Raw genomic sequence first — 25897 nt, 5'->3', positions numbered from 1 at the left:
AGGGGGCCACCTGGTAATGCTCTTAGGAAACGTGTCTCGGGGGCCAGCTCGCCCCTCTGCCTCCAAGGAAGTCCAGTGTCCGGTCCACCTCGGCAGGAGCTTCAGAACCTCGGCCAGCTGCCCGGCCCAGGGCGGAGGCCAGCACTTCAGAGCCGGGCCCAGTGGGGCTCCCTCCTCGTCCCCTACCTACAGCTGTGGAGGCTGAGACCAGGCAGTGTGCCCAGGGGCCACCCGCTCGCAGGGGAGGGTCCGGGGCGCAGGGCTCCTCCTCGGGGTGCGGGCCTCCTGCCGAGCCGCCCTGCCTGCCTGCGTGTCAGTGCCGGGGACTGGGTGTGGGTGCGCCACGGGTCACGTCCCGACACCCCACAGAGAGAGTGGCCTCTGGGCCCTGAGCCTCGGCCTCCTCATCTGCCACGTCCCAGGCCGGGGGACCCGTGTGGCCTGCTCAGCTCAGGCCTGGCTCGCGGTCCGGACTCTGTCACCGCAGCTGTGTTACCCATCGGTACCGGCCCACCTTCCCACCTTCCCACTTCCTGCAGCTTCTATGAGGGTCAAATGAGGTAACGGCAGAATCAGAGCACGAAAGATCAAAGCGGGGCCCACTGTTTCTGCGGCGCACGGATGGGGAATGGGCTGTGCCAGTGCTCATGGCCCCCCTCCCGTGGAGGGTTCTAGAACCCCAGGGCTGGGAGCGCTGGGCTGTGGCCAGTTCTCAGACGGGCAGGGCGGGCTGGGAACACAGGAGGCAAGGACAGTGATGGATGGGGTGGCTTGTTCCGCACACTCAACGTTCTTTCCCACCGGCTGCGCCCGGCCTCAGAGAGCAGCTTCCTCTGTCAACAGATTAGTGACGTGTAGTGGGAACTGGAGCTGCGGTCTGGGAAAGACGCAGGGTCTCCCAGGGGCCCTGGGGAGCGCCGCAGGGGTCTGGGAATGTTCTCGAGGGCTGGGAGTGCGGGGCAGTGGGTGGGGCTGCGACAGAGGCCAGGGGAGGAAGTCCAGCCCCGAGGGGCGCCGCTCGCGTCTCACCCTCCAGCTCACTGGGTGTCACCAGCGGGGACCACCCCCCGCCCTACAGGATCGGAATGGGCCGGTGGGGAGCGGGGGACGGACAGTTAGAAGAAGATTGGATGGGGACCACCTCCAGCGGCGGCCCTCGGGGCAGGTGGTAAGACTCTGGGGCCGCCTCCAGCCCTTTCTCAGCTGTGTGAACAGAGCAGGTCGCCTAGCCTCTCTGTGCCTCGGTTCCCCATCCGTAGGTTGGAGCAGAGCACCGTCTGCCTCCGAGGGCTGTGAGAGGGTCACGAGTCACTGGCTGGGCCCCTCGCCCCTGTCTGCCTACCTCTGAGCCAGGACCATGGGTGCGGGGTCTGGCACCCCTAGAGATGTCTCCCACCTGGCAGCACAAGGGCCGCCGTTCTGGTCAAGGCGCTGTGAGGGACTCCAGGAGAGCTGGCGGGGAGCCCCAGTTGGGGATAAGCCCAGACGTGTCTTCCGCTTCCGCCCCATCTTCCACTTCATTTCTGTGTGGGATTCTGGGGCTGCCGTGGCTGCTGGCTTTGCCCCTGGCTGCTGACGGGGCTGGGGAAGGGACAGGGATGCTGTGGCCGGCCCGATTCTTCCTCCCTGGAGCTCTAACATCTGGAAAGAGCCCGAGGAGTTGGGAAGGTGGTCCTTGTGCTCCCCTGCCCCAGAGTCAGGGCGCCCAGGGCATTCATTACCCACTGACTCAGAGCAATGAACCTGCCCCGGCCTCAAACCCCAGGCAGCTGCCCTTTCCGTGTTCTGGTCGGCCCATGTAGGGAGCCCTGGGTTGGCTTCAGAACTTCCTAATCTCCCAAGTGATTGCAGGGCGCGGGGGCTTGAGGCTCTGATGGAGAGTCCCCAGGCTCGGTCCCTGCTGCCCTCAGGCTCTGAGACCCTGAGCAAGTCACTTGTCCTCCCCGAGCCTCAGTTTCCCCATCTATAAAATGGGCGCGATGGCAGGACCCGCCTCCTGGGGCTGCTGTTGAGGTGCAATGTGTCCTCGAGCAGGGGCATGGAATTCTTAGTCGAAGTCGGTCCCTGGGGTCCTGAGGGGTGGGCAAGCTGAGGCATGAGGGGTGGGCAAGCTGAGGCATGAGGGGCACGTGCTAAGCCGTCATGGGGGAAGCTGTTATTTATATATCAATCTCATAAGAAACAAGGAACTTAAAACTTGACACACATTCAGCTGCCTGGGCCCCATAACCGACCTGCTAGATCAGAGCTCCCTAAAGGGGGGCTTGCGTAGGAGGACCCCTGGTGTTGGTGGAGGGTCTCGGGCTGAGGACCCCCAATGACCCTAGAATCAGGAGTGGGGGAAACGCAGAGCCGGGGTGGGTGCAGGGGGACCGTTCGAGCCCGGGGTCCCATGGGTGGGGTCAGCGCCTCTCATAGGCGGGGCACAGGATGCCACGGTACAGGGGCTCTGACAGCGCCTTCCGGGGGGGCCATGAGGATCCAATGAGATGCCGTGGGGACGTGCAGCACATGGGGCCTGGCTTCCCCCGGGGCTGAGGACCCCTGGGAGTGGACGCTGGGGGCAGAGGTACCTGCGAATGGGGCAGGGGGGAAGAGCTGCCCCACAAGGCCGGCCCAGGTTTTCTGGGCAGAGTCTGGAACTTGCCGGGACGCCCCCCCTGCCGCAGCCTTGGCGGGGGTGGGAGCTGCCCCCTCACCGGCCCCCAGCAGTCAGCACCCAACAGCGGGCCCCTCCCCAGGCACCCACGTCCTGGCCAGCTCCTGCTCGTGCTGGCTTGTGGGTGCAGGGTCCTGCCTACACGGCCCTACCCAGGCTGCCAGATGGGCAGTAAGGTTGTGTCACAGCCCTCGGGGGTCCGAGCCTCGCGGTGGGGCTTAGGGGGTGAGGGAGCAGCCCTTGGCTGGCGCGGCCCTTGAAAGGGGCTGGGCAGGAAGCCGGCTCCTGGGAGGGTGAGGCCGCCTGTCTGGCAGGTGGTTAGCCGTGTGCCCTCAGGCCACGCAGGCCAGCAGGCGGGCAGGCTTGGCTCCAGCACGGGCTGACCAGGGCTCCACACACAGCTCAGGGGTGCAAAGGTGGCGAGAGGACGGTAATCATAGCTGCCACCGCGGGTGGCGTGACCACGGTGGTGCTCGGCCCCCCACTAAGAACGCTTCTCCTCCTCTGATACGTGCTGCACCCCAGGGAGGTGGGGAGCCTGGCTCAGAGGCAGCCACTCGTCAGGAGGGTGGGACTCAGCTCCCTCGCACCCTGCTGTCCTCGCTCGGCCAGCCCCAAGGAAGGCAAGAGTGCAGGGTGAGCTGTGGGTGCGTCCACAGCCCCTCAGCAGCCCCCATGTCGGCCCACCTTGGAGCCAGGGCAGCCAGGACCCCCCGACCTGCCCCTTCTGGCCCCTGAGCAGGGAGACCCCTCCTCTAGGAGGGCTGCCGGTGGTGACCTCATTCTCGTGGCCGGCCTTCCAGAAGTGCCAGCCCAGCCAGAAACCCTGCGACAGGTGAGCCAGGAAACAAGGTCATCTCGGGGGGTCACGTTCCAGGGGAGCTAGAGACCCTCATGTCTCATGTGGGGACACCTCTCCTGAGGACATGAGGTCGGAGCTGGACCCCCAGGAGGGAAGGGGGAGTGGTCCGGGGTGGGTGTGAGGGCTCCGAGCTGGGGCTCTGGGTGTCGTGGGAGCAGGCCGGGGGGTAGGACCCTGGGAAGCCCCACGTGCAGGGGAAGCTGCTGGAGGGTTTCAGGCAGGAGAGATGACGTCTCCTGGATGCTGTGCAGAACCGTCACTGGCTCCCTGCTGCCCACCAGCCCGGCCCAGCCAGCCTCCTGTCGATTCCCTGCACAGCTAGAGGCCCTGCACACTCCCTGCTGCCTTTGTGTTCTCTGTCCCTGGACCACAATTGCTGTCGCTCGCGGTCTCCACACCACCTCTGCTCTTCCCCGAGGGGCTCTGTCACCTTCTGCTTTACGGCTTGGGGTGTGTGCCGAGGGCAGCCTCCAGGGCAGGGTCCCGGCACACAAGTTGCTCCGTAAACCGTGACCGAATTTCACTGAGAGCTTTGCCCTCAGCCTTTACAGAGTCAGCTCAGAGAGGTGAGGTGACTGGCCCTAGGTCACACAGCCAGGAGGCAATAGAGCCAGACTCAAACAAGATTCAAGACCTGTGGGGTTTCCACTGTGCACAGCCCTTGGGGACCCGGGACCCAGGACCCAGGGCTGGAGGTGGGACCTGGGAGAGCCACAGGGTGCCCCCACCCAGCCAGCCCGGAACCTCCATCCACCTGGGTTTGCTGCCTCTCCTGCAAGGAGGAGAGTTCGCGTTGATGTCAACCAGGCCTTGGAACCCTGCAGACCCACCCAAACCATACGTGCTGTGTGCCCTTGGTGGATGGCTGCACCTCTCTGTGTCTGTAAAACAGGGCTGGCAGCAGCGTCCCCCTCACAGGGTTTCCTGGGAACAGGAGCCACGACTGTCATCTTCCAGGAGCGTGTGTGTGTCTCCTTTGTAAGTGGACGGCCTCGGGCCTGCTTTCCGGGCACCGGCAGGGCACTGCCCGCTCCGTCCACAGGCCCGGCAGGCATCCGTGGGGTGGGCGCAAGGCTCCTTGCGATGTGGCACCCTCGTCATCGCGGGCTGTTGATGACGGTCCACCCTCCCTGATGGCCCCCTCCCGCCAGCTTCTCTCCATCCACTTCTCTGGTCTGCTCCACCCGTGACGCTCCAGTGAAGCCCCAACGTGGAAGGGCTTTGGAAGGTCCGACCAGGCCCTGCATCCCAGGCGTCCCAGTCTGGCACCCTAAGCGCCCTCCCTGGCCTGCTGGCGGGACTGCCTGCCCCAGGGTGGCCTGGTCAGATGAAGGGCTGGCCAGGATGGGGCTGCACCCCACAGAGGTGGCCTGGAGCCCACGGCGCTGGCCACGTTTTCCTTCTTTGGTTGTCACTGGGGACTGGCCGCCAGCCCCGTGGCCAGGCGTGGCGTTGACGGGCCCCCACAGCTGTGGCACACGTGTGCCAAGCCGTCAGCCTCCTGACAGACGGGCTGTTGGGGGGCAGGGCCCCGGGCGGGAGGGAGGCCAGCTGAGTGGACAGCAGGTGCTGCGAGGCCGGGTGGCTGCTGGTGAGCGGCTGCTTCGCCCTTCCGTGGGGCCCGGTGGGGAGGGGGCTTCTCTGCTCTCACCCCCTGGGCCCTGGAGTGCCGAGGGCATCTCCTCTCTGTAAAGGAGGATGTGGGAGCGATGAGGGGAGGTCTGCACGGTCTGGGGCACAGGTGGCGGTAAATGCCGTTCGTTAGCATTATCGCCGTTCACGGAGGTGGCTGCCCGGGTGCATGTGCGTCTCCACGTCTGCCCAGATCGTGCGGGACCCCTGGGAGGGGAGGATGGGCAGAGGCAGAGGGACAGAGCTGTCGTCCTGGTGATGGCTGACAGGTGTCAAGCCTGGCCCCATCGGCCCCCTGGCCCCCGGGAGACTCCGTCAGTGTCAGCAGGGCGAGCAGTGGCTGGGGCGACGTGGGCTGTGCCTGTTCGTTACAGGTGGGGACGCCCACCCACAATCCCAGCCGCTGTTCCCGGGTCTCGGCGGCCTGCCCCGGTGCTGGCTGACCCTGAGCTAAGATGGAGGGGGGAGGCCCAGAGGCTCACCCCCCTCCACCTGCAAAGAATACCTGGGCAGCTGCGGCCCCGGGGGCCTCCCTGGCAGCCTGTTACAAGTGCGGAGTCTCAGGCCCGCTCCGGACCTGCTGAGTTCAGGAATGGGGGTGGGGAGGCTGTCTGCGCATGCCCTCCAGGAGGGGCTGATGCAAGCAGAGTCGGGGTACCGCAGGCTTGGGGGATGCCGCCCGACTCCCTGGTCTGCAGGAGAGACAATCCAGCCTCCCCCAGGGCCACTTCCACAGTGAGAACTCCAGCCCGGCTCTGGCTGGCCAGAGTTCTGAAAGCTACACCCTCCAGCCCACCTGAAATGGGCCGACCCAAGCCTGCTCTCCGGTCCTAGGTGGGTGGGATGTCAGCCACCTGTGAGCACACCTGGGGCTTATCTGGGGCAGGCTGGGGCCTGGGACGGGCTCTGTAGGCAGAGCCAGAAGCTACCTGGGGGCCATCTGGGAGTCGCCCACCTGGGCCCCCAGCAACATAGGCCCACGTCCAGCTGCTGGGGCCCTTAGCCGGGAACCAGGTGGGGCTGGGCGGCACCGACCCCTGTGCCCCTCGGCCTGCTTCACCCGTGCTCTCTCTCTCTCTGTCTCTCTCTCCTTTCCCCCACCCCGGTGGCCATGGCGCCCACAGCGGACAGGAAGGAGAAGGCCTCCGCGATGCCTGGCTCCCCAGCCGAGGTGAAGACGCAGCCCCAGGCCACGCCCCCCAGCATGCCGCCCCCGCCGCCCGCCGCATCCCAGGGGGCCACGCGACACCCCCCCTTCACACCCCACACAAGTGAGTAACCCCAGGGCCCGGCCCCGAGGGGCGCAGCAGGGAGAGGCACCTCCGGGGGTCCCTCGAGCCCGTTAAGGTCCGAGCTTCCATCCTGGACCTGTAAACGCCCCTGTTGGGCCTTTAAGAGGGAGGATGTCATCATGGGTCAGGGCCCACGCTTTGAGGTTCGGGTCCCAGCTCTTCTGCTTGGTAGCTGTGAGGCTTTGGGCAAACTTCTTAACCTCTCTGGGCCTGGCGTTCCTCATCTGTAAAGCCGGGCTGGTCATGGCCCCTGCCTCAAGGAGCTGCTGTGAGGGCGAGTGAGTTAGAAGTTCTTAGCACGGTGGGCACACGGTGAGCATTCTGTCAAGGTTAGCTGCTGTACTGGAGCTCAGAGAGGGATGAGGGCTTCCCCACGGTCACACAGCAGGTCACTTGCATGTGGGTGAATCCTTTTGGGCCCGCACGCCCTGGAGGGCCCATTGGAGGCAGCTGTGGCCTCGGAGGAGCTCTGCGACCAGGCCTGAGCCGGGTGTGTGGGTGGGCCAGGAGCTGGGGTCAGGGGGGCCTCGGCTGCCAGCAACGTGGTGGGCAGACCTGACCCCCAGGTGGTATCTCGCTGGCCCTGGGCCCTGGGTTGAGCGTCTCGGCACACACAGCCACCACCTGAGCCCCGGTCCTTTGAGTCAGAGCAGTTGAGGAGGAGACCCCCGGCTTGGGCTGGTGTGGGGGACACTGTTCCCTGTCCCTCGACCAAGGTCTCAGCAGTGTGTCCTAGGTGTTTCTGGCAGGCAGTCCACGTGCCTCCCCCACCCACATGTTCAGAAGCCAGAAAGCCCCACACTGGGGGACCCTTCCCCAGGCTTTGAAACCCTAATGAAGCCCGTCTCTGGGGCAGGAACCTCAAATGCCTTGGCCTGGTGGCCCCTGGCTCCCACCGGGTTCATCGGGCTCCACTCCGCCCACCCAGGGTCCTGGGCTCTGCTCAGAGCCTTTATTCCTGGCCGTGAAGGGTACTGGTTCTGCCCTCCGAGGCCAGGCAACGGCCCCCACCTGGAGAAGGAGGTCGGGCTGGGCCCCTTGTTGTAGGATGTCGGCTGTGAGCCGGTCTCTGTTGGGAGATGGGGTAACACCACCTGCTCCCAGGAGCAGCCACCTGAAAGCAGGGCGACCCCCTGCACAGTGGGAGCTTAATGGCCAAGCACCCCTCCCCACACATCGCTTGGCACAGAATGTTCCAGCTTCTGTCCCCGCGGGGTCGGTCTGAGTGGGGGTCCCCACATGTGCCGGAGACTGGGGTGGGCCCGGCCCTGCCTCCCACCCCGGGGCCCTGCCCTCTGCCATCCTGGGTGCGCAGCCTGCGCTGACCGCACGGGAGTGGCCAGAGGTGGCCGTGCCTTGTCTCATTCACTCTTCTCGCCCGGGGACTGTCACCCCTCCCTCTTTTCCAGAAGAGTCAGTCCTCACCTCGGGCTGAGCCGCAGGCCGGTCTCCGTCCACTGACCGCTGCCTCCCCGTGCGGCCTCGTGGGTGGAGAGGGGAGGCTCCAGCCTGGCGAAACTTCCCCCTCGTACGCTCAGCCCGGGCGGGAAAAGGAGTTCTTCCTGACGGGGCAACAGCGGCTCCCCCTGGGAAGATGACCTGCCCCACAACTGTTGTCCGGGTTCCAAGCAGGAGAGACCAGCAGACCATCTGAGGGTCTGGTCGAGGGCTCCGACCCGGGGACCCCGACCCTCGTGGGCGCGACTCCCTGGCCTGCTTTTCTTCCCGGTCCAGGAGCCCGTGTTCCAGACAGTGCTGGTCTGGGAACCAGATGTTCCAGGCTGTGGACTGGGCTGGGGTCAGCTGACACCACCGGCTCGCCTCCGTGAGGCCTGCGAACAGACGTGCGGGTGGCAGCCTGCGTGTGGCTCAGGGTCCGTCCCCTCTCGTTGGGGTCCCGGCTCCGTTTAGAGCGTGGAGGTTATGAGAGACAAGAGCGTCTTTCTTTCCTAAGCTGATGCTTAGTGCTATCTGGCTGCTGGGGGCTTTTGTCTTAAGTGTCAGGCTTCCTCCAAGGTGGCCTCAGATTTGTTCCCTAACCCACGAATTCCCTGAAAGCAGGGTGGTTAACCGCATCTGTGCACCTGCTGATGGGAGCCAGAGTAGACGGAGCCCCTGCGTTCCCTGTGGATTCCTGCCAAGAACCTCCCCAGATTCCCCAGGACCGGCCTGCGAGCCAAGCTGACCAGAGACTGACCTTGAGCCATGGCTTGAGGGCTGTGGTTCTTCTTGCCTGGTGACTGCCCTGGACACGAATTCATTTTAGAGTTGAAGCTGTGGTGTGGCTCGGGACTGGGGCAGAGGGCTGAGAGAACTCTGGGGAGGGATGTAGGGAGCTGCTCGGCAGCTGGGAGGACCCTTAAGGGGCTAGCGCTCCATCCTGCCCTTGATTACCCCCTGTGACGGGGGGCTCAGTCTCTGTTGACAGTGCTACAGCTTGTCTCCTTGCGGCTTTTGCCCACTAACTCCAGCTCAGACGAATCAAATCTCTCTTCCTCTTTGGTGCTTCTGCCCTTCACGGCAGCTCAGACCTGGGCTTCGTTTCGGAACCACCGTTGGTTTGTCTGTTGACCTCAAGCCCATCACCTGGGCTCCGGGTCCCTGAGGATGGTGCCGAGTGGGGTCACCAGGCGCTTTCCAGAAACACAGCTGTTAAGAGCCAGGGTGTCCCACCCGTACCCAGGGAGGTGCCAGAATCCTTGTGGAGCCCCAGATGTTCCCACCAGAAACGGCCCTAAGACATCCCCTGATCCAGCCCATTTTTCAGAGAAGGAAGCCGAGGCCCAGAGAAGGTTGTGGACTGGCCCAAGGTGGTGACAGAGTCCCAATCCCCAAAACGCTGTCGAGAGGCAGGGGAGGGGCCGACTGTAGACGCCCCCCAGGGCAGCGTCCGGTGCCCGGCCTCCCTCCTCACAGCGTGCTTTTCTTAGTTTGCTTTACAGATCGAGAGGACGGGCCTGCGATGTCTCTGCCCCACGGCCGTTTTCATGGCTGCTTAAAATGGTCTATGGTCTGTCTTTGTAAGTAAAATAACAAAAACCACGGCCACCCGGGAGGTCCTCACCCGGCGCCCACTGCTCTGCCTGCACCCCTGCATCTGCCGGGCTAGGCCTCTCTTAGGGGATGGAGCCCAAGGGACAGACCCAGGAGAGCAGAGCAGCCAGGATCCCCAAGTCACAGACTGAGTTCACACCCAGCCCTGCCGCTCACGCGCTCTGTGGCCTCAGGCAGGCGGATGGCCTCGCTCAGCTTCCTTTTCCCCAACTCAAAACAGGGCGAGTCAGGCAGGTCCCACAGTTGCAAGAAGGTCAGATGTCAGTGGCCAGTCCACAGCCCATCTCAAGGGCAGACCCCAGCCTGGGGCAGACCCCACGCTTACCCTTCCAGGCACAGTGTCCACAGGCAGGGACCACCACCTGTAGAAAGAAAGTTACGGAGCCCGCGCCAAGGGTGATCGCACGAAGCCCTGGGCCACGTCAGCATGAAGTCTGGCCCACGCGGGGTGCACAGCAGATGTCGGTCACTAGCGGACGTTCCCGTCCAAGTGCCCAAGCCGCAGCTGATGCCCTCAGGCGAGGCTCTCATGGGGCGATGCTGGCAGTGTGTGTCAGCCAGCAAGCGCAGCGGGCTCGCCCATCTGGGCCGGCCCGATGTAAACCCAGGTGTGGCATCATCTAGGGCCTGGCGTGTCCACGGAGCTGCGGTGCTGTGAGGCCTGTGAGCTTTGTGTGGACAGGAGGACGGGGATTCCCAGCACCAAGGCTGGGAGGGGGGCTGGCGGGAGGGGCTGTTTTCGGTGCCTCGTCCTCGCCCCCCCGGCCCAGGCCCCGGGACTGGGGGAGCCGTGGGGTGCTGCGCTGTGCCCCCAAACCTCGGCCGGGACACGTGTGGTCTATCTTAGTAACACACCTGTTGTGGGAATGAAAGCACTTGTGGCCGAGGGTTATTTTCGGCGTCTCTTTAGCAAGCTGCTGAGACTGCCCGGCAGCCTGGGAGGGAGTGCAGCGAGCGAGGGCAGGCCGGCCGCCGGGAGGACCGGGCGCCGAGGGCAAGCGGGTAAGGGCGCCACAGGGAGGCCAGGCCAGGGGCTGGCGGGCGGGGTCCCAGGAGGCACGGATAGCCGCACGTCTTCGAAGCCCCTGAGGATCCAGACCCCGAGCGACGGCCCAGCTCTGCCGTGAGTGACCAGAAGCCCCCGCTGCGGTGAGGTCCCCATGCAGCAGGCCACCTCCCGGCCTGTCTGGGGTGACCACCAGCGGCTGTCATCAGTCTCGACCAGGGTGTGTGTGTGTGTGTGCGTGTGCGTGTGTGTGTGCGTGTGTGCGCGCGCGCGTCAGCTCCACAATGACAGAGAAAATTAGCACAACAGCAAGGTCTTCTGGTCCAAGGGTGCCCTGGACACACCTCGGAGAGCGTGAGGGACAGGACCCTTCGTGTTTTGTGTCTGGAGCTCCTTCCATCCCAGAGCGAGAGGAAGTCCCCAGAGTGACTGTCCTGTAGGATTACCCCTGAGCCGGCGTGCCACCTGTGGGTCCTGGAAGGAGCTTCTAAGGTCGCCCAGACCAGGGGGGCAAACAGGTTTCAACCTGCACTGTGTCTCCAGGGAGGGAGAAGCGGCACCAAGGGCCGAGTGAAGGGCACGGGCCCCAGGAGCGGAGCGGGTCACCACGCCTGCAGCCCGCCCCCTCTCGGGACACAGAGGCAGCACGTCTGTTCTGGCGCCAACCCTGGCTTGCAACCAGGGCTTTCCAAACGTCTGTTACATGGGGCCGGTTATCGATGAGCCATCACCCAACACGTAAAAGCAATCAGGTCAGGCGTTTCCGGCGCCTTCCAGTGGGAGAAGGATAACCTGGGTCCTGCGAGGGGGAGCATGCAGCAGACGGAACACCCCGTCCTCCGGGCCCAGAAGCCCCACCTCTGGTTTGGGCCCAGGGCCGTTTGCTGATGAGGAAACGGGGGCCAGACACGGCATGTCTGGGCTGGTCCAGGACGTCCGCTCCCAACCAGGGTGCTTATCTTGCGCCCACAAGGGCTGGGCTGCGTTAGTCTGCCTCTGAGGGTCTGCGGAGTGCCAGGGCCCCCGGGGGACGGGAGGCGACCTTGAGCACTGTGTGCGCTCTTCAGGGACTGTGAGGCCCCTTGCCTGGGGCTTAGGTGGCTGGTCCCTGGCCCGCAGCTCAGGGCAGGGGGGCCGGGGGGAGCGTTCGCAGGTGTCGGCAGGCGGGTCATGGAAGCTGAAGGTGCAAGCAGAGCCGACCAGACAGCGGGCTCGGGTTAACGGGGTGCTCCAGTTCCAGCTCCCAGGGGGATGGCGCAGGCCTAGGGCTGGAGGGGAGCTCCAGGCTGGAGGGGAGCTCCCACAGGCCTGCAGGGGCGGGTGGAGCCGGCAACCGGGACCTGGAGAACCAAGCCCTGGGATAGCTGAGGCCCAGGGAGGAGGGGTGGGCGTGCGGCCACCTCACGTGCCCCCGCCCTTGCAGGCTGGGCGAAGCCAGGACGGCGGAGGCCTCCCCCCAGAGCCAGGTCAGGATAGCCGGGCTGGCGTGGTCTGGAGGGGCAGAGCGACACACCCTCCGTCTGTGCTGTGGCTGTTCAGAAGGGGCCAGTTCCCAGAGCCGAGCCCAGCAGCATCCCCATCCCGGAGCAGGGGGCTGCTGCTCCCCCGTGTCCACACACACAGGCCCCGGCAGATGCTGGAGCCCTGGAGAAACCCGGCCCTGAGAAAACAGCAGCTCTGAGCTGTCCTGTATCCCCAGATCCCTAGTCCAGCGAGGCGTGAGCGCACAGCCTCTGCACCAACCCAGCCAGACAAGGCGGGAGGGCCAGGGCACGGGCCTTGGGGACCACAGTTGAGTGAGTGAGAGGCGCGCCTGCACGTGTGTGTGTGCTGTATGGGTGTGCACATGGGTGCGCCGTGCCCGTGTGCGCACGTGTGTGTGTGCATAGGTCTTTGTGGGCTGTGCACTGGGTCCGTGTGCACATGCGTGTGTGCAGGCATGCAGTGCACACAGGCCTGTGTGCGAGCACGCGTGAGGTCTGTGCACGTGTGTGCACGTTTAGGTATCTGCACGCACGTATACGCGTGTATGCGAGCATGAGTGCACGTGTGTCTGGCACGTTGCGCGAGGTGCGTGCAGGGCTGCTGAGGGAGGGAAGGTGCGCGGAGTGCGGGGTGTGGGCGAGGGTGGGCTTCGGGACGGTCGTGTAGGGAGCACAGACGTGCGCGGGAGCGGGAGTTGGGTGTGCAAGCAGGAGTGTGAAGGCGCGGGTCCCGTGCAGCCTTCCCGTGTCCAGACCCCCTCCGCCATCACCGAGGGCCCTGGGAGCCCACGACCTCTGATCTCTGTGCAGGCCCTGGTGCAGGGGAGTGGGGTGCAGGTGGTCAGGCTCTGCAAGGCTCCCCGGCCCTGGGGCAGACTCAGCTGAGGGTCACGGTCCTGCCCCTGGTCCCCTTCACAGCATCCCAGTGTCTGTCACCACAGGCACCCACAGTGCCGCTCCGGGGCCCCCGCACAAGCTCAGCGCAAGCCCCTCGGGTCACCTGCTCGTCCTCCGCACGCAGCTGGGGCCCGTGTGCGCACACGTCCACCCGTGCAGCAGCCCCAGACAGCAGCTGTGCGGTGTCCCCCCGCCAGCATCCAACCCCGCTTGTCCCGGGGGTACAGGCTCCCCTGCCCCACCTTGAGCCCCGTCAGCCTGGCACCGGGGCCCTCATGCGGGTGATGGCACCTGCGTAGGCACTGGGGCGTGGCTTTGGGCCGTCGTGGTGGGGGGGTGGTCACTACCCTTTAGGGGGGGATGAGGGACCTCCCCGTGGAAGAGGAGGGTGGGCCCGCAGATCCCGGTTGTGGGGAAGCCCCTCTACCTGTTCACAGGAGATGCGTGTCTGCCAGGCAGCGTGCGGCCGTGGTGTCCCCCGGGTGTGGAGGGCCTGACTGCGCGGCCCAGAGCAAAGCCGAAGGGCCGCTGAGCCCGGGCCACACCTGGATCACGTCCGTACTCCCCCCCCTGCCGGGGCCCCAGTTTGTGCGTCTGTAAAGGGTGTCCGTGGGGCCCGGCCGCCCTGCAGCGTCTTCAGCCCGCCTCTCCCCGCGCAGTGATGAACGGCAGCAGCCCCTCGCCCACGGCCGTCAGCGGCACCCCGTCCACGCCCAGCGGCTTCAGCAATGGGCCAGCCACCTCGTGCACCGCCGCGCTGTCCACACAGCAGCTGCCCCCAGCCTGCGGGGCGCGGCAGCTCAGCAAACTCAAGCGCTTCCTGGCCACCCTGCAGCAGTTCGGCAGTGACATCTCCCCGGAGATTGGGGAGCGCGTGCGCACGCTGGTGCTGGGGCTCGTGGTGAGTCGGGTGGGGACGTGGTGACCTCGGGCCGGGCCAGCCCTCAGTCTCTGCCCTCCTCTCCCTGGGGCTGAAGCAAGGTGTTTTCTCCCCCCGCCCCGCCCCCCAGAACTCCACGCTGACCATCGAGGAGTTCCATTCCAAGCTCCAGGAGGCCACCAACTTCCCGCTGCGGCCGTTCGTCATCCCCTTCCTGAAGGTAGGGACAAACCCACTTCCCCTGCGCTGGGGCCCCAGGAGCCCCGAGTCTTTTCTCTGCCAGCTCAGATCAGCCACTGTTCTCAAGACTCTGACTCCCCTGTCCCCCGGGGGGGATCAGTGCTGACCCGTCGTCGCGGCCGACTCCAGCAAGCTCGCTGCCAGGCCAGAGTAGTCAGCCACCCGACCCTGTGCTCGGAGACCAAGCTCCCAGGCTCAATCCTGTTATATTAGTGACCAATACACTCAGCCGCTCGAGAAGCTATTTTTTGAGCACCTGCTCTATGCCAGCCGACAACAACGGCCATAGACTCTGGAGCTACAGGGAGGGTGCGTTCTGATGAGGATAGAGGAGGGCGAGGGAGGAGAGTGGGGAACAGAGCCAGGCAGCGGGGACAGCACATGCAAAGGCCTTGAGGCAGGGGTGTGCCTGCTGTGTTTGAGGAGCAGCGAGGGTGTACCTGGAACGGAGTGAGGGGAGGGGGACAGTGGACAGACGGTGGTCAAGTGGGTAAGCAGACTGATGGCTGAGTGGGTGTCAGTTGGAAGGCAGCCGTGTGGCCACCACGGAAGATAAACAGTGGACCAGGGCCTCTCGGTAGTTGGTGTTGGATTGGTGGCACCAGGGTGTGTGGGCAATGCAGGTTCCCGGGCCCCAGCCCGGACCCACTGAGTCAGAACCTGCATTTTAACAAGGTGCTGGGCAACGTGTGTGCACAAGACGGGGACAAGCGTTAGACCCGTGTCTCCCCTGCAGTGCTCCTCAGGGCCTTCGCTCCCCTCGAGGGTCGCACATCTCCCAGAGGGGGCGGAGGTGAAATGCTTCCCAAATGTATTTGACCACGGGTGCCCCTGCTGGCGCGCATCTCCTCAGGTCAGGTTCCACAGAGCTCGCTTGGGAGATGCCCGCCCTGGAGCGCCTGGTGGGCTCTCGTTTCCCAGGCCCAGGTGGGGCTCCCAGCCATAGGCCATGCTCGCCTGCACAGCTGCAGCCTGGTGGGGCCTGCCTTTCAGAGGGTCGTGAAGACAGGCCATCCCAGACGTGCCCAGATGCGAGCCCTAACCCTGCCGCTTAGCCCCCACTGTCCTGGGCCAAGCTAGTTCACCCCTCTGTGCCTCAGTTTCCGCAGCTGTGAAGTGGGAACCATTCTCAGGCTATTGGGAAGGTTGTGGGGAGACACGCAGGTAAAGACTTTGGGACGTGCTCGACTGCCACTGGGCGTCATCATCTGGGGATTTCAGGTGTTCTGCAGACGATGCGTCCTTTGCAGCTGCCCCTGCTGAGCCCCCAGCAGCCCTCGGGGTGCGGGGGGGTGGCGCAGGCACTCCCGCTGTTCCCGGTTAACAGGCGGGGAAACTGAGGCCCTGAGGTCCCCTCTGGTGGAGGGGTGGAGCAAAGCCGGAGCCCCGATCCCTCCAGCTCCAAGCCTCCCAGCCTACCCGAGGTGTGCCCCAGGCCCGCACCTCCTTGCAAGGGGACCCCACATCCGCTCCCTCCTCCCGCCTTCCCGCCCACACCCCGCTGAGCTCGCCATGAGCTGGGCTGAGGGTTTGCCCACCTGGCAGTCATTTGCAATTCATCAGGAGCCCTTCCCGCCCCTCCCTGCTTTCAACGTACTGCTGACTCCACGCTCCCCATCGTGGGGGACGCAGTGCCTGCTTATCCTGTCAGATTAGACATTTACAGCACAGGCCCCACCCGCCCGTGTCCGCTGCCCTTGTTTATCAGAGGAGCAGGAGCAGGGAAAACACGCCGCATCCCCGCGCCGCCCCGGCCAGGCCCACTCGCCCTGGCATCCCCGCATCCTCCCAGGCACACCCCAGTGAGGCGCCAGACGGGACGCGCAGGCCTGGCAGTGCCTGCCTCGCTGTGCCCCCTGCCCACAGCGCAGTCACGGGGCTGTCGGAGCTGTGGCGCCCCGATTGCTCTCCTGGTGATGGGGCAGCTGGGTGAGGGCCCTGGGCCGGCGGGCTGTCAGGGACAGAGTCCATTCGTCTGCCAGACGTGGGGCTCCTGGGCGTGGCCAGTCCTGTTCCCAGGGCTTGTGGACAAGTCGTCGCGGCCCTGCCTGGGAAGTGTCCCGGCCCTGCCCCCCCCCACACTCACCGTAGGACCTTGGCCTCTTGAGCACACAGAGTGCCGCAGGGAGCCTGGAGCGTGCTGGCCTGCTGGGCGGCCTCGGTTTCCCCACCTGCGACCTGGGAGCAGCGGGGGCACCGCCTTCCTGGGGATTGACGGCCTCCCAGGCCCAACCGTGGCGCACCCATGTGGTGGCCCTTGGCGCCATCTCCTATAGCAGAGGCAGGAGCAGTGGCCAGCCCACCCGGCTCAAACCCAGCTCTGCCCTTGGGCAACCGGAACTCCCACTTCCCAGTCCCCTCCCGGGTCCCTGGGGTGTGACAGCCCACCTCCTCAGGTGGGACTGGGAGAGTTAACTCATGAGAAGCTCGTGGGAGCCTCACACTCAGGATGGGAGGAGCCAGAGCTTCTTGCAGCTCCAGCTGCAGGTGAGGCAGAAGTCAGAGAAGTTAAGTGACTTGCCCACGGTCACACAGCACAGCCAGGGTGGGCAGACACAGGGCCTGCAGTGGAATGTGGGGCAGTGGAGGAGGTCCCTGGGAAAGCAGTGGAAACATCATAAACCCTCACCGAATGGGAGACACCTACTCCAGTAACGCTGACTGCGGGTGTTTATGCAAACACTGATTTCCCTCCGGCGGGTCCCGTCTGTGAAGGGGGCAGCATGGAACCTTCTTTCAGGTGGCAGAGCTGGGATTCACCAGCTCGGTCTGTCCAGCATCTCAGTGGCAAGGCCTCCCAGGCCCTGGAGACAGAACTGGGGCTGCTGCCCAGGAAGGAGATGCGCACCGCCCCCCGTAGTGTCTATGCATTTCTTCTGGGCCCTGGTCCCCGTTCCCCCAGCCAAAGGCCCCAGGTCCCCTGCACCCTCTCCTGAGCCTGACGCTGTGCGGGGCTGAGTGGTGGGGCTTTCCGGAAGCTGGGAGATGCTGCCCCGCCCAGCCAGCCCTCCACCCGTGTCCCCGGCTCGCAGCTGGGTCCAGCCGGCCAGGAATCCAGATGTTTCCATGGCTCTAACAGCAACCAGCCAGGGCCCGTGCTGTCCCCCGCCCCGCTGCACCAGGAGAGGAGGGGCTGGCGAGGGGGAGGGAGGATGTTTGGCGTCCTCGGACCTCCCGGGACCTCCTTTCCCAGCTCAGGCTCCTAACGTGTTCGACAGATGGCGGGCTGGCCCCTGTTCAGCTATCCAAGTAGGAAAAGCACAGGCCTGGCAGCCGGCACTGCTTGACGAAAACGCATTGGCTGCTTGATCACGTCCGGGTGGATGCGCTAGTCGGGGCTGGTGGTGCAGAGGCGGGAGAGGCTGCCGAGGTGGCTTTGAAACACCGTGAGAAACTTGGGGAACTGCACTTCGTTACAAATACTTAGAACTCTGGCCCTCCCAAGCGGCCTGCCGCTGCGCCCCCACCCAGCCGGCATCCCCCCACGGTGGATCTGGGGAGACCGCCGAGCCCCCGGGGCCCTGCCGTGCTCGCTGGGAGGCCTAGAGCAGGGCGGAGGCGGAAGGGCACGGCAGTTACGCACGGTGGTCACAGGCGGGATCTGCGTTCGAATCCCGCGCCCACCCCCCACGTGCCATTCTGCTCCCTGTGCTGTGGTGTCCTCACCCACAAACGTGGAACCCAGCGGTCGTGTCCAACTCCGGGAGGTGACACGCGTGACGGCCCAGAGCGGTGTGGGTACACGGATACCTTCGTTCAAGGCTGGGCTGGGAACCCGCAGAAAGCGGGCAGGCGGGACCAGCCAGCGCACGCTGGGGTCTGCGGCAGGTGTGCTGGGGTCCTGCTCGTCCGCTGCGGTGACCGCGTGCAGGGCTGCCCCGTCCCCTCTGAGCCTCACTCTCCTCCTCCGTGCGGGCGGTCGTCTGGGGCCTGTTTCCTCAGGCGCAGGCAGCGGGTCCTGGTGGGGAGCCCGCCTCGATTTCTCCAGATGCTCATGCAGGAGGGAGCCTGGTGAAGGGGAAAAACCCCAAACCGCTGGGTCTCCTGGGGGGCACGGTCCCGCCTCATCCCCAGGCTGTAGCAGAGGAACTCGAGGCCCAGAGCGGTCGTGCGGCTTGCCCGGAGTCACACAGCAAGGCTGGCCGGTGGCGCCCCTGCCTCACCTCCGAGCCCCCGGCGCCCTGACCTCAGTCAGCAGCCAGTCCAAGCCCCTCCCCGCCCCCCACAGGCTAGCCTGCCCCTGCTGCAGCGGGAGCTCCTGCACTGTGCCCGCCTGGCAAAGCAGACGCCCGCCCAGTACCTGGCCCAGCACGAGCAGCTCCTGCTGGATGCCAGCGCCTCTTCCCCCAGCGACTCCTCGGAGCTCCTACCGGAGGTCAACGAGAACGGCAAGAGGAGGACACCTGACAGGTACCTGGGGGGACAGTGGAGGGGCCGGGTCTCTCCCTGCCTGGCTCTCGAGAGCTGCGCTGGCGCCGAGGCTTAGCGGGCGCCCCAGTTCTGGGGCTGAGAGAACGCAGGCCGACACCACGTTGCGTTCTGTGGCAGCCGCTGCTGGGTTGGTCGGGTTCGGCCTGAGGTGCGAGGCCGCTGAACAGGCTGAATCACCGGGAGGCCGCCCTGTATGGCTGTGGCGGGTTCTCCTGAGGACTCGGATGCCCCGGGAGGACGGGGGCGGAGGCAGGACAGACACTGCCTGGCCGGCGTGCCCTGGCTGTTCCCTTCGTGCTGGACGTGCACCCCGAGTGTCCAGCAGCCCGAGGTGCCCAGGTGCCTGGGCTGGCCCGCACTGCTGGGTCATAGCGTGGGTACTTGTCCTGCTGATGGGGAAGGGTGTCTCCCCCACTCTCTCCAAGGAGGCCCAGGCTTCCTGACCACCTCACCCCAGGAGCCCCAGAGGAGGGGGAAGAGAGGCGCACCAGGCTGGGCCCCCAGCGGCCGGGTCTGATCTCTCCCGTTGTTCACCTCGGTCTGTCTCCTCCTCGCTCGCTCGCTCGCTCTCTGCCCGCGCCCCGACCTTCCCCGCACCCCTCTGTCCACGGATCGTGGCCCCGTGACCACTGTCCCCTGCCTGCTCTTGGGACCAGGACCAAAGAGAACGGGTCAGACCGTGACCCTCTGCACCCGGACCACCTCAGCAAACGGCCGTGCACTCTGAGCCCCGCCCAGCGCTGCAGCCCCAGCAACGGGCTGCCCCAGCCCACGCCGCCTCCGCACTACCGCCTGGAGGACATGGCCGTGGCCCACCACTTCCGGGACTCCTACCGCCACCTTGACCCCCGGGAGCTGCGGGAGCGCCATCGGCAGCTGGGTGAGCGGCGCGCTGCGGGGGTGCACGCGTGCGCCAAGTGGAGGTGGGGGCGGGCGGAGCATCCGGGGCTGCCGTGTGCTCGTGAACGCTGGCGCTGTCCGGGGAGGATGGGCACTGAGGACGTGGGTGCAGAGGAGAGATTTGCGCCCCACCCCGCCTGGGCTGCGCCCGGAAGCCTGAGGGACAGCCATCTTTCCCGGGGTGGGGCAACTGGACGCCGCCACCTCAGGGCCAGGAGGGCCCCTCCCCATGGCAGGTGGGCGCCGTGGCTGCAGAGGTGCCTGTCCTGGGGACTCCGCAGGGCCAGGTACGGGATCTAGAGCCGCTCAGGATGCACTGGCAGCCGGGAGAGACCCGGCATGTGGGGGGTCCCCAAGCCGCAGGAGTTGCTGCCCCCGCCTCCAACGCACAGGCGCCCCGAGGGAAAGCAGAAGCACCACTGAGCACACACGGCGGGTCCTGCTACACCAAAACACCAAATCCGTAGAGGGTGGTCCGTGCAAGGACGAAGGAGATCAGGGAGGCTGGGTGCTGGGGCGACACCCCCCGGGGGCAGGACTGCCTGGTCCTCCGAGCTCCCCCAGGTGTGCCCTTGGGCAGGTCACGTGCCCTGCATGCCTGCTTCCTCCCTGCTGGCTGGGTTTAAGAGCAGCCCCACCTTCAGGGGGTGAGAGGGTGTTAATACAGGGCCTGGCCCAGAGTGGGTGCTGAGACCCAGCTGTCACTGGTGGTGGTATGGCAGGTCCCGGGGGTCCTCTTGTTGGCATTGTATGTTTTGCTGGGTCCTAGAAGGCAGCACCCCGATGTGTTCTGACACACCTGTGTGATGTGTTAGCATGCCCACATCACAGATGGGGAGACTGAGGCCCGAAGGGGTAACAGGCCCAAAGTCGTCTAGCTACCACGACTGACCTTCTGACCTTCCTCTGTGCTGGGTCAAAGGGATGAATAAGATTAGCCTCCACCCCAGGGACCCCCCCCCCCAGCGTTTTGGTGAGGGAACCTGGAAACAGCTGCCCCTGAGGCAGAGGCCCAGGGCACCGATGGTGGGCCCAGAGGAAGGGTCAGCAGAGGCCTTGCCCCTGCCTCCTCCCCCCGGAAGCTTCCAGGGCCCGGGCCCGGGCAGCAGGTGACAGCGTCTGGCTCCCTGCAGCCGGGTCAGGCAGGTGCTAATTCCCGCCCGCTTCTGCTAAAGCAAAAATAGACACCAGCTGTCAGGCAGATCCCAGCTCCGTGGGCAGCAGGGCAGGGCGTCGGTGCAGGCCCAGCTCCGTGGGCAGCAGGGCAGGGCGGTGCACCGCGGGCCCCAGGTCCGTGGGCAGCAGGGCAGGGCGGTGTACCGTGGGCTGTGGCGTTGGTGCAGGCCCCAGCTCCGTGGGCAGCAGGGCAGGGCGTCAGTGCAGCCCTAGCTCCGTGGGCAGCAGGGCAGGGCGTCGGTGCAGGCCCCAGCTCCGTGGGCAGCAGGGCAGGGCGTCAGGGCAGGCCCAGCTCCATGGGCAGCAGGGCAGGGCGGTGCACTGCGGGCCCCAGCTCCGTGGGCAGCAGGGCAGGGCGTCGGGGCAGGCCCAGCTCCATGGGCAGCAGGGCAGGGCAGTGCACCGCGGGCCCCAGGTCCGTGGGCAGCAGGGCAGGGCGGTGTACCATGGGCTGTGGCATTGGTGCAGGCCCCAGCTCCGTGGGCAGCAGGGCAGGGTGCTGTACCACGGGCTGTGGCTACTACCTCCCACCTCTGCTGCAGTTTGGGTAGGCATTTCAGGTTTGGGGGCTAAAAAAGGCCTAAGTAGGCCCCAGCCCAGGAAGCATGGGCCCTGCTGGGTCACAGTGGGGTGCGCATATTCAGTATTTCAAAAAGTGTAGGAGGAGCTGCTGTGAGGAAGCCAGATGCTGCCCTGCTGGTGTGAATTTCTCAGCTCTCAGCTGTTTGTTTTGTTTCTGATTACGGGGTGTGGGCACTCCATTGTTTCAGTCTCTGGAGCTATACCAGCCAGTGGCTAAGGGCACAGCCCCAGCTCCAGCCGACCTTGCTTTACTTTGGTCTACATGTCCCTGTAACCAGTCTCAGTTTCCTCATCTATAAAATGGAAATAACGGCAGAACCCCTCCCCCACACACACGGTTGGAGGTTGAGGCAGGGATGAACCCGTAAAGCCCTTAGCACAGAGCCCTGCTCCACACCCAGGGCCCTTCCCTCCATCTCGTCTCCTGGGAGTCTTATCACACCTCCGGGAGGCAGGCAGGGTGGGGGAAACTGAGGCCACAAGCAAGACAAAGGGCCCAGGTCCCATGGGGAATGAGTGTCAGGGCTCTGGCTTTTCCCGACCCCACTGTTTCCCAGGAGACCACACTTAGACCTGCTCACCTGAGACCCAGCAGATAAGCCGGATCACCCCTCTTACCAGGCTGGAGCTCGGCCCAGGGGACACAGAGGTGAACAGGCCACACTGGCCCTGCCCTGGGGACTGACACAGTCTGTTGGCAGGACTGAGAATAAGCAGAGAAGCACCTATAATTACTACACAACCAGAGATACATGGGGCTTAAGGAAGCCTGAGAGCCCAAGGCTGCTGAGGAGGAAGGAGCCTGTGACCTGTGCTTTGAAGGACGCATAGGAGTCCAGCTAGCTCCGGGGAAGCAGTAAAGTATGGGTGAAGCCAGGCAGCCACAGGAGGCCCTGAGCAGTGGGGAAGCCCCTTGACTGAGGTCTGAGGCCACTATGCCAGCAGCAGGGGGCAGAAAGAGTGAGAGTGGCTGGATTTGGAGGTGGGGGAGGGATGGCCAAAGCGCGGGATGGGGACAGGGGTCTCTTCCTCCGAAGCATGAGTAGAGGCCAGGCCTGTTCCTGAGCCCCCAGGGCAGTGGGCAGACGTCAGTGCCCAGGGTTCTCTTCCTCACCTCTCCACGGGAGGGCACAGCCCGTGGGCGGGGGCCTGCGGCAGGGGCGTGAGTGGGGGCGGGGCTTGCGTGGGGGCGGGGCCTGGAGCGGGGGCGGGGCCTGAGCCTCAGCCTCCTCCGCAGCCGTGCACGGGTCCCGGCCTGAGGAAGTGATTGACCACAGGCTCACGGAGCGCGAGTGGTCGGAGGAGTGGAAGCACCTCAACAACGTGAGTGTCCAGGCTCGGGCCACGGGGCGTCGCAGCAACTCGCAGGCGCTCTGCCCAACCTGCGGGCGCTGCGGGCGCTGCGGGGGCAGGGCTCGTGTGCGCCCCCTTGGCCCTGCGCCCGCCTGTCTAGGGTCGCCCGTGCGCTCCTGGTCGGCCCCTCAGCACCCTCCCTTCTAGGGCCCCGCGGACCGTCTCCCGGAGAAAGGTCCCCTGGCCGCGGGGGTGGGACCCCTTTAACACCATTTTCAGGGTCATCCCTGCCCCGCGTCCTTTTGGGGAGGGGAGCCCGAGAGAAGGGTGGTCCCCAGAGCGGCGCTGGCCCGTCTGCTTCGCGGGGCAGGCCGCACCTCGAGGGCTGCAGGGAGAGCCCCAGCCCTGGGTCGGGACAAGCCTCCCCGCCGGTGTGGTGCCCCGGGCGCCCCCCCCCCCCCAGCGCCACCCAGCTGCTCCGGTGTCTTTCCGGGCAGTGGAGGTGGGTTTTCAGGCCGCAGCCTTGAGCCCCCTTGGGAAGGCCTGGCGGGCGGGCTGGCCGGGCCCGGAGTGTGGGGCAGTGTCCCGGCTGTCCTCGTCATCGAGTGGCTCACCCGGCCCCGCGTGCCCGCAGCTCCTGACCTGCATCATGGACATGGCCGAGAAGACGCGGCGGTCGCTCACCGTGCTGCGCCGCTGCCAGGAGGCCGACCGCGAGGAGCTCAACCACTGGATCCGGCGCCACAGTGACGCCGCCCAGGACAGCAAGAAGGGCCCCGCGCCCGCCGCCCGGCCCCTCGGCAGCTCCGCGGGCGCCGAGGGCTCTCAGCTAGGTGTGCTCTGTGGGCGCGCGCGGGGCACCGGGGCCGAGGCCACCACTCGCCACGGCAGCGCCCTCACACGGCCCTGCAGTGAAATAGCACCCAACACCGTGTAACCTGGGAAAGAGGGGCTGCCTGCTACACAGACGCTGCCCTGACCCGCTGGGAGGCCCAGCTCTCGGCTCCGATAGGCCAGGGGCCCGGCGCTGGGAGGCCCCTGCATGATGACCGTGGAGACGCAGAGGGGCCAGGCTCGGCCCAGCTCCCAGCCGAATCCAAAGCCCATCGGCTCCCGAGGGTCTCCCTTCCTGACCTCACCCTGCTCCCCCCGCCCAGCGATAACAGGGTTTCCACCATGGGTACCTTGGGGCCCCAAGATCACACACCCTGCGCCCATGGCCCAGTCGGGTGGGCCCCGTCCTGTGTGTGATGCCGGCCTTCCTGTGTTTCAGATGTCCACCGGGAGTCCGTCCCTCGGACCCTGTCCAGCTACGTGCCCGAGGAGATCTGGAGAAAGGCTGGTGAGTGGGGGTGGCCCGGGGCCCCAGACCCTCTCGCCCTCCCCGTCTGCGTCTGCGTGGGGGTCCCTGCGGGCGCGCCCAGGCCTGTTGACTCAGAATGTGGGCGTGGGCCCGGTCCCCGCCCTCCAGGGGACGGTCCTCTACGCTACAGTAGAGGGCTGGCTTTGCAGGTTTCCCCCCCACCGCGACCATTCGCGCCCCCGGGGCTGTGGGCAGGGCAGACCCGTCTGGGCCGGTCCAGATGCCGACCAGCCGGGGGCGTCCTTTGCAGAGGAAGCAGTGAACGAGGTGAAGCGACAGGCGATGTCAGAGCTGCAGAAAGCCGTGTCGGACGCCGAGCGCAAGGCCCACGAGCTCATCAGCATGGAGCGAGCCAAGATGGAGCGGGCCCTGGCCGAGGCGCGGCGGCAGGCCTCCGAGGACGCCCTCACCGTGGTCAACCAGCAGGAGGACTCCAGCGAGGTAGGGCCGCCCGCCCTCCCTGCCCCCCCCACACACACCCAGTCCGGGGCCAGAACCCCACTCTACCACCTCCCGGTCACGTGCTTCCCAGCCACGTGACCTTGGGCTGCCCCGGGGCCCCTTGACCCCACACGGCCTGGTGAGGCAGGTCCTGTGGGTGTCCCCATTGTACAGATGTGGACACGGAGGGCTCCAGAAGGTAGATGGCTCACCCCAGGTCACTCCCCAAGAGGTGGTGGGGCCGTTATTTGAACCCAGGCTGGCAGACACCAAGGCTCCCTCTAACCTGTGAGAGCAGAGGCAAGCAGTGGGGCGTGAGAGTCACCGTGTTGGTACCTGCGCGTCCACTGCATTTTCTCCTTGTCTGAGAAGGGCTTGGACGGCAGAGAGGTCAGGAGGAGGGAGAGGCTCTCTCCAGGGGTCCTGGGACTGTCCTCGGGGAGGGCACTTCTCCAAAGGCCACTGGAGTCGTCTGTGCTGAGCTGGCCCCGAGGGGGTAAGGGGAGCAGGGACACAGAAGGACATCCTGTGGCGCTTCAGGCCGTGGACGTGCGTAGGGAGGACGGTGGGTGTCAGGGAAGCCCGCTAGCGGTACCGTCCGTCCGAGCAGTCCTTGAGGGAGTGAGCCGGCAGAAATCTGGGGAGCAGCAAGGGTGGGGCGGGGGGGCACGCCTGCAGAGTGTGGCCAGCAGGAGGCTCTGGGGGCTAAATGGGCGCTTGGACCTTCCTCCCAGGGTGGTTTAGCTTCCCCGTCCCACAGCCTGGGCTGCTGCCTCCGGCCTTTCGCTGGAATCCCTGCCCACCTTCTGCTCATGTGGGCAGCTGGGGTCGTCGCTTGTTACAGAAAAAAGGGTCAGAGGCCCAGTGGTGGGGGAAGGACGGGACCTCAGCAGCTGTAGCCGTGCAGCCCACCTCTTTACTCTGCCGGGGCTGCCACATTCTGGTATCGGAGCCCTGGCGAGGCCAGAAGGCTTCCTGGAAGAGAGGGAGGGGGCTGTGGCCCACCGTGAACCTGTCTGTGGTGGGCTGGAGTTGTGGGAGCCCGTCCCCCCAAAATGGCCCAGCTGAGGGGCCGTGTCTGCAGGGGGTCATCGCAAGCTGGGGCTTTTCTCTTGTTGCTCGGTGATGTCGTGGCTGGGTCTGAGCAGGTGTGTTTGGAGTGTGTGCTTCCCTGGTCCGCAGCCAGGAAGGGTACTCTGGGGACCCGGGGGGCCGGCCCGGGCCACCTCTGACCGTGCCCCCTCACATCCAGAGCTGCTGGAACTGCGGGCGCAAGGCCAGCGAGACGTGCAGCGGCTGCAACGCGGCCCGCTACTGCGGCTCCTTCTGCCAGCACAAGGACTGGGAGAAGCATCACCACGTGTGCGGCCAGAGCCTGCAGGGCCCCTCGGCCGCAGCGGTCGAGCCAGTGCCCGGACAGCCCGACGCCACCCCGGGCCTGGGCCCCTGCCTGCCCCCGGCCGCCGCCAGCCCCAGCGAGGCGGGCTCCACGGGGCCCTCCCGCCCCGGCTCCCCCGGCCCGCCCGGCCCGCTGGATGCCGCGCCCCGCTGACCCGCCCGGACCCAGTGCCCATCGACCCACCCGGCCCTGCCCGGCCCGCTAGACGCGCGCCCAGACCTGGGAGCCGACCTTGGGAGTCACTGCTGCTACTGCTTCTCTCCAAAAGAAAACACAGAACCAACAAGACTGCATCAATGCAACTTC

At 66.0% G+C, this 25897-nt stretch overlaps 1 protein-coding gene across 2 annotated transcripts; it reads left to right on the top strand.

Annotated features, from left to right (window-relative positions):
* Nucleotides 1-6285: 6285 nt before the first annotated feature.
* CBFA2T3 (CBFA2/RUNX1 partner transcriptional co-repressor 3) lies at nt 6286-25744 on the top strand. Of its 2 annotated transcripts, XM_065899698.1 has the most exons (11): nt 6286-6424; nt 9388-9465; nt 13546-13787; nt 13897-13986; nt 18235-18416; nt 19094-19317; nt 22333-22418; nt 23023-23221; nt 23662-23730; nt 24002-24192; nt 25445-25744. In XM_065899698.1, the coding sequence occupies exons 1-11, from the start codon at nt 6304-6306 to the stop codon at nt 25742-25744; spliced, it is 1782 nt and encodes a 593-aa protein (XP_065755770.1). In that variant the 5' UTR covers nt 6286-6303. The 2 variants fall into 2 exon arrangements, with proteins under 2 accessions (XP_065755770.1, XP_065755769.1); XM_065899697.1 differs by lacking the exon at nt 9388-9465 and having other exon boundaries at nt 6304-6424.
* The last annotated feature ends 153 nt before the right edge of the window (nt 25745-25897 follow it).

The sequence above is a fragment of the Phocoena phocoena genome, chromosome 20 (assembly GCF_963924675.1).
Source record: "Phocoena phocoena chromosome 20, mPhoPho1.1, whole genome shotgun sequence".
Lineage (NCBI taxonomy): Eukaryota > Metazoa > Chordata > Mammalia > Artiodactyla > Phocoenidae > Phocoena > Phocoena phocoena.
This window is presented reverse-complemented; position numbering and strand designations above follow the sequence as displayed.